The 13,893-nt window shown below is 36.2% G+C and overlaps 1 protein-coding gene and 1 long non-coding RNA gene across 2 annotated transcripts; one reads left to right on the top strand and one right to left on the bottom strand.

The window, feature by feature from the left end:
* Positions 1 to 1,531: 1,531 nt before the first annotated feature.
* LOC125865186 (SNF2 domain-containing protein CLASSY 3-like) lies at positions 1,532 to 6,024 on the top strand. Its single transcript, XM_049545419.1, has 4 exons — positions 1,532 to 1,730; positions 1,764 to 2,017; positions 2,066 to 2,959; positions 4,153 to 6,024. Exons 1-4 carry the CDS (start codon positions 1,532 to 1,534, stop codon positions 6,022 to 6,024), a joined length of 3,219 nt encoding a protein of 1,072 aa, XP_049401376.1.
* A 1,493-nt stretch (positions 6,025 to 7,517) lies between these two features.
* LOC125848518 (uncharacterized) lies at positions 7,518 to 9,694 on the bottom strand. The gene is made up of 3 exons (XR_007444528.1): positions 9,567 to 9,694; positions 9,030 to 9,106; positions 7,518 to 7,765 (listed from the first exon to the last, which is right to left on the bottom strand). It is a non-coding gene; the product is annotated as an uncharacterized LOC125848518 (long non-coding RNA).
* Positions 9,695 to 13,893: the final 4,199 nt, after the last annotated feature.

Genomic DNA, 13,893 nt, shown 5'->3' with positions numbered 1-13,893 from the left:
CACATTTATTTATGTTTCACTAATATTCTTGTAAAACTTATATAGATGACCAAATTTTTTTCTTCAAATACAAAAATTAAATTACAATATAGACAAAAAAAATAGTTTTAAATTATAATATAGCCAAAAAAAATAGTTCAATTTTTTTTTCTTTACACTAAGGAATGAAAGAAAAAAAATAAAATAAGAATAAGAAACCCAAATAATGATAATCAAAGAAGTCAAAAATAATTTATTTACGAAAAAGATTAAAAAATACCTCAAACTTTGCTATAAGAATCATATATACCTTCCCTTAATGATTTTAAAAAAAATTAAAAGTCAAAGATATAAATTTAAAACTATTTTTTTCACTTCCGTTAAATGAAGGGTATATGTGAGTTCATTTTGTAACGGTAGGGGTATATGTGAGTTCATTTTGTAACGGTAGGGGTATATGTGAGTCACTTTCATAACAAGAGGCATATCAGCTCCAAATGACAAGGTTGAGGGGTATATCAGGCCATTTTCCCTACCTTAAATGATAGTCCGTTTCAATATTTAACTCTCTTTTAAATACTTACGACTCTTCTAATTTATACGACTCACTTTCTTTTTAATTCACATTAAAACAAACACAATTCTATACCTAGATAATTTATAACCGCACAAACATTACTAATGTAATATACATCATAGATTTCAAAAATCTTTTATTCTTAAATTTTGTTTCCAGTCAAACTAACTTATTTAAATTAAAATAGAGTATCTATACCTTTTTAATGAGATAGATTTATAGTCACATAAACATTGATGACATAATTTAGACATAAATTTTAAAAATCTTTTATTCTTAAATTGTGTATCTAGTAAAACTAACTTATATTAATTGGAATGGCATGAATATCTATACATTTTTAATGAGATAGATTTCTAGTCCATGATTTAGACATAAATTTTAAAAATCTTTTATTCTTAAATTTTGTATCTAGTCAAACTAACTTATATACATTGAAACGGCATGAATATCTATACATTTTTAATGAGATAGATTTATAGTCCATAATTTAGACATAAATTTTAAAAATCTTTTATTCTTAAATTTTGTATCTAGTCAAACTAACTTAAATTCTTTAATTTCATATCTAGTCAAACTATATCATATAAATCGAGACGGAGGAGGAGATGGTATATATTTTCCCTCTCTTTTCTGGTTTCTCTTCCTTAGCAAAACCAAAAAAACACCCTCTGTCTCAGGCAAGTAATAATCTTCCATAAAAGGGTGTTCTCAGTCAGCTTTCATTTCTCTTTCTATATCTCATTCTATATTAGTGCTAAACATTCAAAAGTTTCGAAGTCTTCAGTCCCCCTGACCCTGTTACTCCTGTTTTCTTACAGTTTCAAGAATTCAAACATCTGTTTTTTTTTCCTATTTATTCAGGTTAGTGTTTCTTGTGAAGAATGTGTTTATTATGCATGTGACTCTTCTCTTTTATGCATTTTGATTTTTGATCAAGAAAATTGTGTATTTTTTGAACTCAGGTGCTGAAAGATGGACTCAGGGGATGGCTCTGGTCCAAAACAGAGGAGAACTAGACAACAGTTTTTGAAATATTGTGTTGATTTTACTGAGAAAAGGAACAGGTCTTGTCAAAATGGTAATCTTACTCCATCTTCTTCGACTTGTTCTGTGAATATTGGAAAAGAGGGTGTGAGTTGTGGGAGGAAAAGAAAAATGGCAGTTTCTGAAGGTGATAAGAGAAAAATGGGAAAATGGTCAGAAGATGCAAGAAAGTTAAGAAAAGGGAAAAAGAAAGTGGATAATGGGAGGAGGAGCAAGTTCAGTCCAGGAACTTGTGAGTCTATCATGGAACGGATTTTCGTCGAGGAAATACCTGATGATGATGTTACGGATGATTCGGAGGATGATTCTGATGATGATGATACGGATGATTCGGAGGATGATTCTGATGATGATGATACGGATGATTCGGAGGATGATTCTGATGATGTTGTTATCATTGAAGAGGAGGAGGGTGTAAATAATGAATCAGGTTCAGGATGGTGGTCGAATACGGGCTTAAAGAGTAATATGTTGAATGCAAAAGATCAGGAGGTTGTTTCATCTACCTCAAGCATGTGTGGTAGGACACCGGTGAAATCGGTGGAAGTGTATACTGATAGCACCTCATCTTCTGAGTCTGAGTCTGAGTCGGATTCTAGCCAATATGATGATGTAATAAGTGATTTTGATGATACGGAATCAGAAGATGAAACGAATGAAGAAGGAGAAAAAGAGTCGAATGAGGGGTTAGTACCTGAGCTTGTTGTTGAGAGTGAAAAGCAGAAGAAAGGCGGAGCATATGTTCTTCGTGCGCGTTCACTATCTATGTCCAAAAAGAAGAAGTTAAACAATGGAAATGATAGTAGTAGCCCAATTCTTCTTACTGATGAGGAGGAGGAGTTTGATGACTCGGGGTCTGATAGCGAGGAGTCTAAATCTGAAGAGGATTGCGCAGTTGATGACTCGGTGAAGAATGTTGTTCAAAAGGATGTTGTTCGAAAGGATAGGAGGACTGGAAAGAAGATTCTTGAAGATTCTGAATTTATGATGTTTGTTGTTGATTCTATCATAAATGTTGATGATCATGATAAACTTACTCCTTTTGAAGAGAAGGAACAGGTTCCTGTCAAGGAAACACTTCCTTTAGTATTTCGGTTTGAAGACGAGGATGAACCTCCTCCCCCTGAGAAAGAAGAATGGGAAAAGGAAGTTGAAAATCTTTTTGCTGAAATGCAGATGTGTATCTTAGAGTCAGATATTGGCTTTACAAATCCATCTGTTTCGCCGATGCAGAGTGGAGATTTAACTAACTGTCAGATGGGGAACCACCAACTTGTTCTAGATGAACAAATTGGACTCGTCTGTAAAGTTTGTTCCTATGTGCATTTGGAGATCAAGTACATCTTCCCTTCTTTTGTAAGTATACGAGTTTGTCCCGTGAAGCACTTTTTCTTTTAAAATTAGGAACACAATTTCAAGTTCTACATGAATCAATTCAAAACAACTGCTACTTTTTATGCTACTAGATTGAAAAGGTAATCTACACTGTTTAGCAAAAGGACATACTACACAGTCTATTATTTTACTTCTAATAGTAGTGATATCAGTAGCAAACAGTTTACTAAGCACTGAAGTAGAAGTTTGTCCTAGTCTTTTGTGGGAAAGACTAATGTTCCAGTTTGATGTTTGATACACCATTAGATTCTTGAGCAGCTAAACTAATAGGTTTTCCTGCAGCTTGACACAGTAGCCAATATAGCCCATTGTCCTCTTTACCAATCTCCTTCACCTTCCCAGTGAAGAGATCCTCGAAAACAAAGAAGTCGAGAAAGAAGGAAACAAAACATCACAACTCACTTGTTAGTTTTGAAATTGAAAGTAAATTCAACTTAACCTGTGGGATATACAATACATTGGATATAGTACTCTCATCAGATATAGTACTTGATCCAGTGTGTGTAACCTGTGCCACATCTCCATTAGGCAGTTACACTTTCTTTGGATTGCTCAGTTTATTAATTGAGGATTTATTTAGCAAATTCAAGTATGAAGCCATATGGTTTGTTGCCCTTTTGTCTTCAATCTAATCAGGATTGTGAGAGACTATCATAGCCATAGGGGCAATCATACCTGTCACATTGGCAGATGTGTTAAGAGGTAGGATCATTGTTGATCTGAGGAGTGTGTTGTGTCAGCAGCTGCACTATGTGATTATACTGCTCTTGTGTGAAAGGACTAGCCTCAACATGACTTAGTTGGGTTTGAACTTGCTCCATGCTGCCTGCATTTTTACGCTGATCATTCACATTTGTGTTGATACCATAGTCAAACGCTGGTTGTGCCCTCTGTGAACATTCAGCATGAGAAGCCTCCTTTCCTGAACTATAATTGGGAATCACTTTCACCTGTCTGCTGTACATAGCGAACTTTATAGTTACTTGAGTTTGTCATTGGATTTGCTCCCAGTAACTAACTACTGAATTTACTACTATACTCCTCTAGTATATGTTACTTCCTTCAACATGCTATCCTTATATTTGATTTTATAAACTGGCTCTCCAATTTATTTTTGCTTGAGTCTTAAATTCTTAAACTTCTGTCATCTGCAGGCTCATAGAACTCGACGGAGGTTTGAAAGAAAACATTTAGGACAGTCGCCATCACTCTTGGACGTTGGTGGCTTCAGATTTTCTGATTCTTCTGCAGTCCAAGATTCTATGATTAATGAAGAAGGAACTGTGTGGGATTTAGTTCCCCCAAGTGCCAAATCAACAATGTATCCTCATCAACATGGTGGATTTGAGTTTATGTGGAAAAACGTTGCTGGAGATATAAATCTTGAAAGGCTGAGACAGCCCCTATCTGATAGCAAAGGAGGATGCATAATCTCACATCCACCTGGCACCGGTAAAACCCGTCTCACCATAGTATTTCTTCAGTCATATTTGAAGCTGTTTCCAAAGTCTCGACCTGTAATCATAGCTCCTTCCAGCTTGCTGCTTAACTGGGAAGCTGAGTTCCAGAAATGGGAGGTGGATATTCCCTTCCACAACTTGAACAGCAAAGATTTCTCTTTACAGGAAGATGAAGCTACTGTGAGTGTCTTTCGCTGTTTATCCCATGCGGGAAAGAGAAATCCACACCTTATACGAATGGTGAAGCTGGGATCATGGGTTAAAGGTAAGAGTGTTTTGGGGATCAGCTATGACTTGTTCAGGATTCTTACTGGAGATGATGGAGATGGTTACGCTAAACCGATTAGAGAAATCCTTCTTAAATATCCTGGTCTTCTGGTCCTTGAAGAAGGGCATACTGCTCGGAATGAGCAAAGCCTTGTCTGGAAAGCTTTGAAAAAGGTTGAAACAGAGAAGCGCATAGTTTTGTCTGGAACTCCTTTCCAGAATAACATCAAGGAGTTATACAACACTCTCTGTGTAGTCAGTCCAAAGTTTGCTGCAGATTTGGAGCAGAAATGGGCTTCTCTTAGCAGTTCCATTGACAAGAATGCCCGAGCATTGGAAGAGCTTAGGGATATTATTTCACCACTTGTCCATAAGTGTAGTGAAAATGTAAAGAAGGTAAGCCTTCCGGGTATAAGGGACACTGTAATTCACTTGAAACCCACAGATTTGCAGAAGGAGTTGCTTAGAAGGATTCCAGAGAATCCAAGCTCCTTTTATGAACAAAATCTGGTGTCTCTTATCTCTGTTCATCCTTCATTAGTGGCCAAGAGGAAGGAGTTCTCTGACTTAGAAAGTCAGCTAACAGAAAGAGGCTGTCGGTTGGATCCAGATACCGGAGTAAAAATGAAATTTGTTGTTGAGCTTATCAGACTTTGCGGTGGGCGGAAGGAAAGGGTTATAATATTTAGCCAGTTACTTGATCCTCTAAGCCTGATCAAGGAGCAACTCAATTCTCTCTTTGGCTGGACTTTAGGTCGGGAGATTCTCTATATGGATGGGAAACTTGACGTGAAGCAGCGGCAGATATCTATAAATTCTCTTAATGACCCTAAGAGTGATGTAAAAGTGCTTCTTGCATCCATAAAAGCCTGTTCAGAAGGAATAAGTCTGATAGGGGCCTCAAGAGTGGTTTTGCTTGACGTTCTCTGGAATCCCTCAGTAGAACAGCAAGCCATCAGTCGAGCTTACAGGAATGGGCAGACTAAATTTGTGCATGTTTACTGTCCAGTAACATCAAAATGGGAGGTTGACAAGATTGAACAGCAGACGAGAAAAAAGTACCATTCAGATGTTCTTTTGTCTAGGAATCATGAAGCCAAGATGGATCCTTCATGTTCTGTGTCAGAGGATAACATACTAGAATCCATGGTTGAGCATGAGGGCCTCCGTCATATTTTTGGAAAGCTCTCTCATGCACCACGTGTGGTGCCTCCTACTACAGGCCTTGATCTTGTAACCAATCTCCAAAACCAAGTAGTTAGGTTAGTATGTGCTTTCTTCTGGTTTGCTGGTACATGAAGCAATCAGACATGTTTAGTGTATTTTGTTTACTGCCTGTCTTTGAAAAATGGCTCAAATGCTTCATCTCTTTCTTATCAGATCAGTTGGAGCATTTTTTGGGTTGCGAAAACACCTGTTAGAGGAATTTTGAAGCCATTCTTCATTACAGGTACATTATCATACCATCACTAAGCATTTTTCTGAAGATTCTAAATGATGTATTTGTTGAATACCCAAGACACAACAATCTGTGAAGCTTTTCATATGCTAATGAATTAACTTGGGAGTTGCATACATTCAAGGTAAATGATGGCCTTTTATACAGTCATCATACTTGGTTACTAACACAATAAACCTAAGCATAAGAATAGGAATAACTTCCACTGGGCACTAAGAATAATAGTGGTATTATATTCTGAGGAACAAGTAACTGACTAAGTAATTGACTAAGCAACAGGAAAAAATTTAACCAACAACTAAAGACTCTACTGTCGAACATTAAATTAAATACAAGGAGATGGAGTAGGTGTTTTAACACTCTCCCTCAACTCTTGCTTCTTTCCTTTTAATGACGCCTAGAACGACAGAAGTTTCCAAGCTAACTGCTGGTCGAGCGTTTTGTTAATATATCGGCAACTTGATTTTCTGTTTTGACCTGCACCATTTCCATTTCTTCTTCAAGAACTTTTTCACGAAGAGTATGGTAATGTACCTCCACATGCTTAGTCCTAGCGTGAAACACTGGTTGTCACAATACAATGGAATTGAATACTTCATTGGCTGATGCAAATACTTCATTACCATACCATGATTTAATCCATAGAGTGCCTTTTGACATTGTAGATCTCATTATATCCAACTCTTCATGCAGAAATGCATTTTTTCACAGGTTCCAATTCTTACTAGCTGCAAGTGCAAGTAGGACTCTTGCCACTGGACTAAACGTTTCATCGTTGTCTAGTCCATATGCATAATGCTGAGAAAAACCCCAAGCTACAAGACTTGTACCCTTCAATTGATCCATCTGTGTGATGCTTTATCTTGTAGACCAATTTAGTAGAAATAGGTTTGACATCCTTTGGATTTGTTACGAGCTTCCATGTTTGATTTCATTCTAGCACATAGCAATTTCCTCCTCCATAACTTTAAACCACTTAACCAAATTATTACTGCTATAAGTTTCATTAACACTACTATATTGCAATGGAACTTTTTATACTGAAAAAAAATATCACAAATACCGCGTTTTTAGACAAGAAAGATCTTATTTTTTGTGACATTTTTATCTTTTACTTATTCCTTTCCTTCTGGTTTCAGGTATTTCGATGCAGATTCACATGAAGAATGCAGATAAGATTAGGAGTTGTCACGACCCGATTTCTCGAGTCATGATGGCACCTACTATACCCTACCAGTAGGTAAGCCAACCCGTAACCCAGAACATCAAGCAATGAGCAAAAGGGCAGAAACTAGCGAAAATAATAATCTAAACAAGGATAACAAAGCGGAAGCAACCCAAAATAAATATATACAGAAATCCCTCCCAGAACCTGGAAGTCACTAGTACAGAGCTATCTAATAAAGAGTACAAGTCCCAAAAGTGGACCACAACAGAGCGTGTCTCAAAGGCAACAAGACTAGCTAAATCAAAAGAAGGAGACAGAACAAACCCCAAAACGCCAAGTGCTCGCCCTCGTCTCCGAATCACAACTGCAAAAGGAGGCTGGAACTAATCACCGCTGGTAACTGGTACTGGGACCTGCATCACGAAATAGATGCAGAGCGTAGCATGAGTACCAACACAACAGGTACTCAGTAGGCATCATAGGCCGACTGAGCAAAAAGGGTAAAAACAATAAGAAAGGATAGAATCTAGACACAGAGAGGTCAAAGCGGATAAGAAAATGAAGCACACGAGCATACCAGAAACAAACTAAGTACAACTAGACTAAACCTAACTGGGCCCCCATAAACCCAGAAGGTACACTCGTGCACAAGCTCAAATAAAACCTGAACGAACCCCCATAAGCCCGACAGGTACACGGAAAAGCTAAGTCTACTGAGAAAGAAGAAAAATTAGGCTACCAGCCCAAAGTAACTAAGATAATCCATCAGACTCCACCCAACCAGCAGTGCACTCCCAGCCCAGCTAGAAAGAGTGACCCTAGGGGGCACCCAACCAAACAGTCCGCTCCCAGCCCAGCTAGAAAGAGGGACCCGTGAGTGAGGTAGATATCACGAGTCGTCCTACCATGCAGTCAGCTCCCAGCCCAGCTAGAAAGAGCGACCCGGGGACACCCAGCCAGCAGCACACTCCCAGCCCAGCTAGAAAGAGAGGCCCGGGGGCGATCGCCGATATCACCGAGTCTACCCAGCCAGCGATACGTTCCCAGCCCAGCTAGAAAGAACGACCCCGGGGGTGATGGTATCTCCAATAGGATCCAATCCCACAACAACCACCGTGGAACGCCGTCCACTCTAAGAAATCACAGAAAAGGGCTCCAAGCCTATACTATCTCAATCCCACGCCTCTAGTGATGCACCAAACCTTCGAGAATGCGCCGGAACCACAGAATGCGAGGGAGAAGATACAGAAGTGCAGCAAGTAGCGATAACGCCTAATCTAAGGCTCAAACTATCAGACTCAAGTCTGCTATTCCAGTCTACAAGGAGCTAAGTCATCCGAACGACGTCGGTAGAAAGTCAAGGCTATCCAGCCCACACGGGTCATAAGTCTTAGGCAATGCTAGCCTAACCTAGACTAAGGACATCATGCTTACGGTTAAGGATGCACAAGGCATACAATACAAAACATACAAGCATACAATAGCATTTAGCACATAGACATGCAACTCTACTAAACCGGATAACATGATACTATACCCGAAATATGGCCAATCGATTCTAACATGAGGTATCTAATCAAAGTAAGATAGTAAACTGGTACCCACCCCCAATTCACTCCAATCAACGTGTTTTTACACAATTAAGCTCAATCTAAAAGAAGGAAAGCCGTAGCCTACCTTAAGGCCAACCGTGCGCTCTCCAAATCACTTTACCGGAGCTTTCCCTTTCCGAACAGTCTCAAAACGCTGCCCCGCTATCAAAAATAGAGTCACAACGTTACTATGGTCATTTAGACACCAAAATCATAACAAACGGAGACGGGTCAATTTTGGAGTCAAAACGAGAATCGTGGGACCCGCACCGAACTGTCCAAATTTGACTCCGTCAAGAGACCCTAAACAGCACTCCAAACTTGTGTTCCAAAATGGAACACAATCCGAGGCTTAAAACACAGCAAAAACCAACAAGCAAGAAAACCCACTTTAAACAACTAATAGAAACCCTACTGCAGCAGTCCAAAATCGAAATAAACGAAAATCAAAAGGTGCCCAGCACTCTTTAAACACTCTACAACGAAGTCACGACAATTCTCAACATGTGGGACTTCGAATCACCCAAAACCGAGCTAAAATGAGTGAGATATGACCAAAACAAAAATTCCAAAAACAAGGACTCGAAAACAGTACAGCAGTCAGGTTTTTCGCGAAATTTACCTCAAACGGGAACCCCAAACCACTATCCGAGCTCACCAACGCGTTGCCCTCGAAAAATCTCACAACTTTGCCTTTTGAATCGCCCAAATCGGACAAAAGATGAGAGAGTTAAGAGAGTTAGAAGTTTTGGAATTGTTGCTGAAAATCTGCATTATATTGCAGATTTTCTGCAATTTTTCCAAAACTAAAAACCCCGACGGGGTACTCCGATCTCGTTCGGAACCCCGTGCACGCAAACGAGATATGCAACCATACCAAATTCGATATTCCAGACTCAACGGCGCAGTCGAAATTTCCATCAGAGGTCATTTCGATAAAAAGTGGGTCCCACTTCCAAAGGCCATTTTAAGCCAAAACCCACAAAAGGGCTCGGAAAGATATCAAAAACCTCGGGACACAAAAGAAGGGTCAATCTAGACCAAACTCAACATTCCGGAGCTAACCGCACTGACGGAATTCTCATCCGAGCGCGTTTACTCAAAATGTTGACCAAAGTCAAACTTAAGCCAAAATTCAAAGGCTAAAACGCCTAATTGCACTGACTCACACTGAAAACCTCGGGAGTCATGTCGACCATGCTACTAGCCTAAAATGACCCTTCCGGAGCTGATGAAATCGTCAGAACTGGATTCCGATGTCATCTTCATGAACTTTTGATCGAAAATGATCGTTCAAGGTTCAAAAGCTCCAAAACACAAAAACTCACACCAAGACCAAACGAACGACCAGGTGACCGAACTGTCAGTCCCAGCAAGTCGTAAATGACTTGGGGTCGCTATAGGAACGCTCTAAACGACACACAGAAGGCAAGACGCAGAAATGACCAAGAGGGTCATTACAGGAGTTTTCATCACCCACAGGATGTTCTTGTAATTAACTGCAAAAACATTGCTTCATGTCTATTTATGTATACACTTCACATCATATATTGTGATTTTGATGATATAAAAAATTAACTTCTCATAATTTGAATGGATAGTAACTACTTAACATCTTACAATGTCATGATTTGCTATTATTGTTTTAGTTAGTTTATGGAAATAATGTTAATTCTAGTTGGTAAAAATCTAAGTTATTACCAGTAAGTTCATTGCTAATATCTTCATTAAAGTAAGTATATGCAGCAGAAGCCTCAGTTTGATTAGCTATGGAGCTCATCCTTTGGAAAAATTCTTTTTTGGTTTCTTATTCCGTATCTACATTAGAGTCCAACTAATCTTGATTCGTATAGCGTAGCATCCCATTTAGGGTAAAGTGCTCTTTATCAATAATTTTATATACCTTTCGAAAAAAGTCAATACAAGTATTTTACGAGAAAATTAGAGTGAATCATATAATATTTGCATCCAATACTTTTAGCAAGATCTTTTACCTTATTGTAGATGTATATATAAGTTGTGAATGGAGAACACACCAACTGATTTTTTATTTGACTGTAACACTTAGTATTTAGTGTAGGTATCACATTCAATATTTGCTACCTAGAGTTAATTTAGTGTTACAATCACCATTTTAATTTAGTTACTTGGATTATTGCATCATAAAATAAATAACACTTTATGCTTAAATCATACGTATTGTTAAAATCACAAAAAAAAAAAAAGTTATAGTGTTTGGTCATGATAGAGCAACAGGATCATTAAAGTGGAACATAAATCAAGAATATCATTTATAAGAATGTACGTGTTAGTTGTTTAAGAATGTGTGTTAGTTGTTTAACTTTATAGGTCTGGATAATATCTAATTATTTGTCGCTCATCAATTAAACGTTTATTGATTTCATATTTTATTTTTTATTTTAAATTTATGTTACTTACTGCACTTTAATTTATATATAATTCATATTGTATATACTATTTGCAGGGGACACATATACAATGTACGTGTCAGAAATTCGTACATACATAATTATATACATTTGTACGCAATAAATGATTTACAAGTATTAGATACTTTTTTTGAAGTTTAATTATAACTTTTATCACTTCGATAGATTTAGAGGAGAATTGTGAATTTTAGAAAAAGGTAGAGTTCAGGATTAGGGCTAATATGAATGAATTGTAACTACTTCAAATTATTATAAACCACATACCTCAATTAGTAGGGTTCATTTTTGCCTTTAAAGTTCAAAAATTGCATGTTGCACTAACTCTATTCTTTGTATGTTTCTTATTTATTTATTGTTAGAGAGCCCTTATAACTCGCTATTGATAAGAATCCTGGGGGTTTGGCCATGTTGGCCTTCTTGTGATGGACTTGTCATTGCAAGGTCCATTGACCAACCTAGGTGAATTTTTCATGATATCATTATGGTTGATCAAATATATATTTTTTCTTGTTCTTTTCTCTTGCCTAGACTTTTGCCTTCTTACAAGTCTTCTTGAATTGGTGAAGTTGGATTTTCTCACTAGACTTAACATATTGTTATAATACTTTTCATTTAGTTACTTGGATTATTGGTTCACAAAATTAGTAGTAGTTCTACACTTAATCATACGTATGGTTAACTAAAGTTGCTCATTTTCTCAATTAAATCACAAAAAATGTGAATATTTGGTCCAGCAATCCGATCATCAAAGTGGAACATAAATAGAAAATACTATTTATAAGAAAGTGTTAGTTAATTGTTCAAATTTGAAGATCGAGAGAATATTTAATCACTTGTGGCTCAACAATTAATTGTACATTAATTTTAGATTGTATTTTTTCCACATTAAATTTGATATTATTCATTACACTTTAATTTTAATATAATTCGTACTTTATATACTATTTGCATGGAATACATGCAATACACATGAAAAAGCTATCTCTCTCTCTCTCTCTCTCTCACACACACATATATATATACACACAAAATAAATGAGTTACAACTTGTGAATTCTTTGTTGTAACTTAATTCTAACTTTTACCACTTTGATAGATTTGTAGTTCTAGAATCACGGCACATAAATATTTTGTAATTACTCAAGATTATCATAAACAACCTACCTTAATATGTAGGGTTCATTCTTGCTTTTCTAGTCCAAACCTACTTCAAAGTTCAAAATGCTATGCACTGACTCCAAAACTTTTTCGTTCCTTTCTATTCTGACTCTTTTTTATTTATAGTTAAAGAGCCTTTACGATTCACTCTCAACAAGAGCTCTTTAGACCTGACCAAGTTGGTCTTCTCGTAATGGGCTTGTCATTATGAGACTCATTAACCTGCCTAAGTGAGTTTTTATGATATCTTCATGATTGACCATACTGTATTTTCTCCTATCCTTCTCTTTTGCATCGGTTTTTCCCTTCTCGCAGTAGGCTCACATCATGAGCATTGAGCCCTTTTAAATTGATAACATTGATTTGTTCACTATTTTCACACAATTTGTGTAGTTATATTATAACGTGCTTAGGCCTTTTAATACCTTCTCATAATGACACAAGCGTATCATGATCCTTGTAGATTTCTTTTAAGGAAATCTACATTTGAGGATAAATAATTGAATGTTTCAGACAATTTTTTTATAGAATGTTAAAAGAATTATAAAGACATGATATAATCATGGATAATATTTTTTAGTATTTTCTTTTATCAATAATTTGACGCTAAAAATGATTATATATATATATATATATGATAATTTAATTAAGATATTACACTTTGTTTAGATGTATAAACAAAATTAATTATTTTTATAAATATATTGTCCATTAATCTTTTAACAACCACGAAACTACGAAGATCTTCACTTATACAATATTATTATCATTCCATCCCCAAAAACTACAATTATGAGTTTTAAGATTATAAATTAATTTAATAAATAAACTTTCACTCTTTGCTACTTAAAATTTGTGAGAATAATGTGCAAATAGAGGACAATAATACTAGAAACCAAGCTAAAATAGCATAGAATGACGCGAATAAATAGACATTTTAGACTTGTCAAGCTTCCAATCAAATGATACCAAAATAAAGAATTTTTGTTTAGAAAATAAAGATGAAATCTTAAAATCACTTCCCAAATAAAAAAATTTATTGACGTAGTTAATTATTGTTCCATTGATATTTAAATATGAATCACTTTAAAAAGTTAAATATTTTTCGAGTAAAACAATTAAAATGCTCTTAACTTTTCGAAATTGAAGTTGAAAAAAGGGTCTCTTACCAATATGTACATGAAAAAAATCAATAAAAATGATCGGATTTGTATATGTGATTAACGATATTGTATTAATAGAGTATATTATGTATATCTAATGTATACCCAATATAATTATATATCTAATGTATCGATACTGTATAAATAGTGTATATCATGTATATTTAAAAAAAACTTTG

The sequence above is a fragment of the Solanum stenotomum genome, chromosome 1 (genome assembly GCF_019186545.1).
Source record: "Solanum stenotomum isolate F172 chromosome 1, ASM1918654v1, whole genome shotgun sequence".
Classification (NCBI taxonomy): domain Eukaryota; kingdom Viridiplantae; phylum Streptophyta; class Magnoliopsida; order Solanales; family Solanaceae; genus Solanum; species Solanum stenotomum.
The sequence above is the reverse complement of the archived record's forward strand: the minus strand, read 5'-3'. Positions and strand labels throughout refer to the sequence as shown.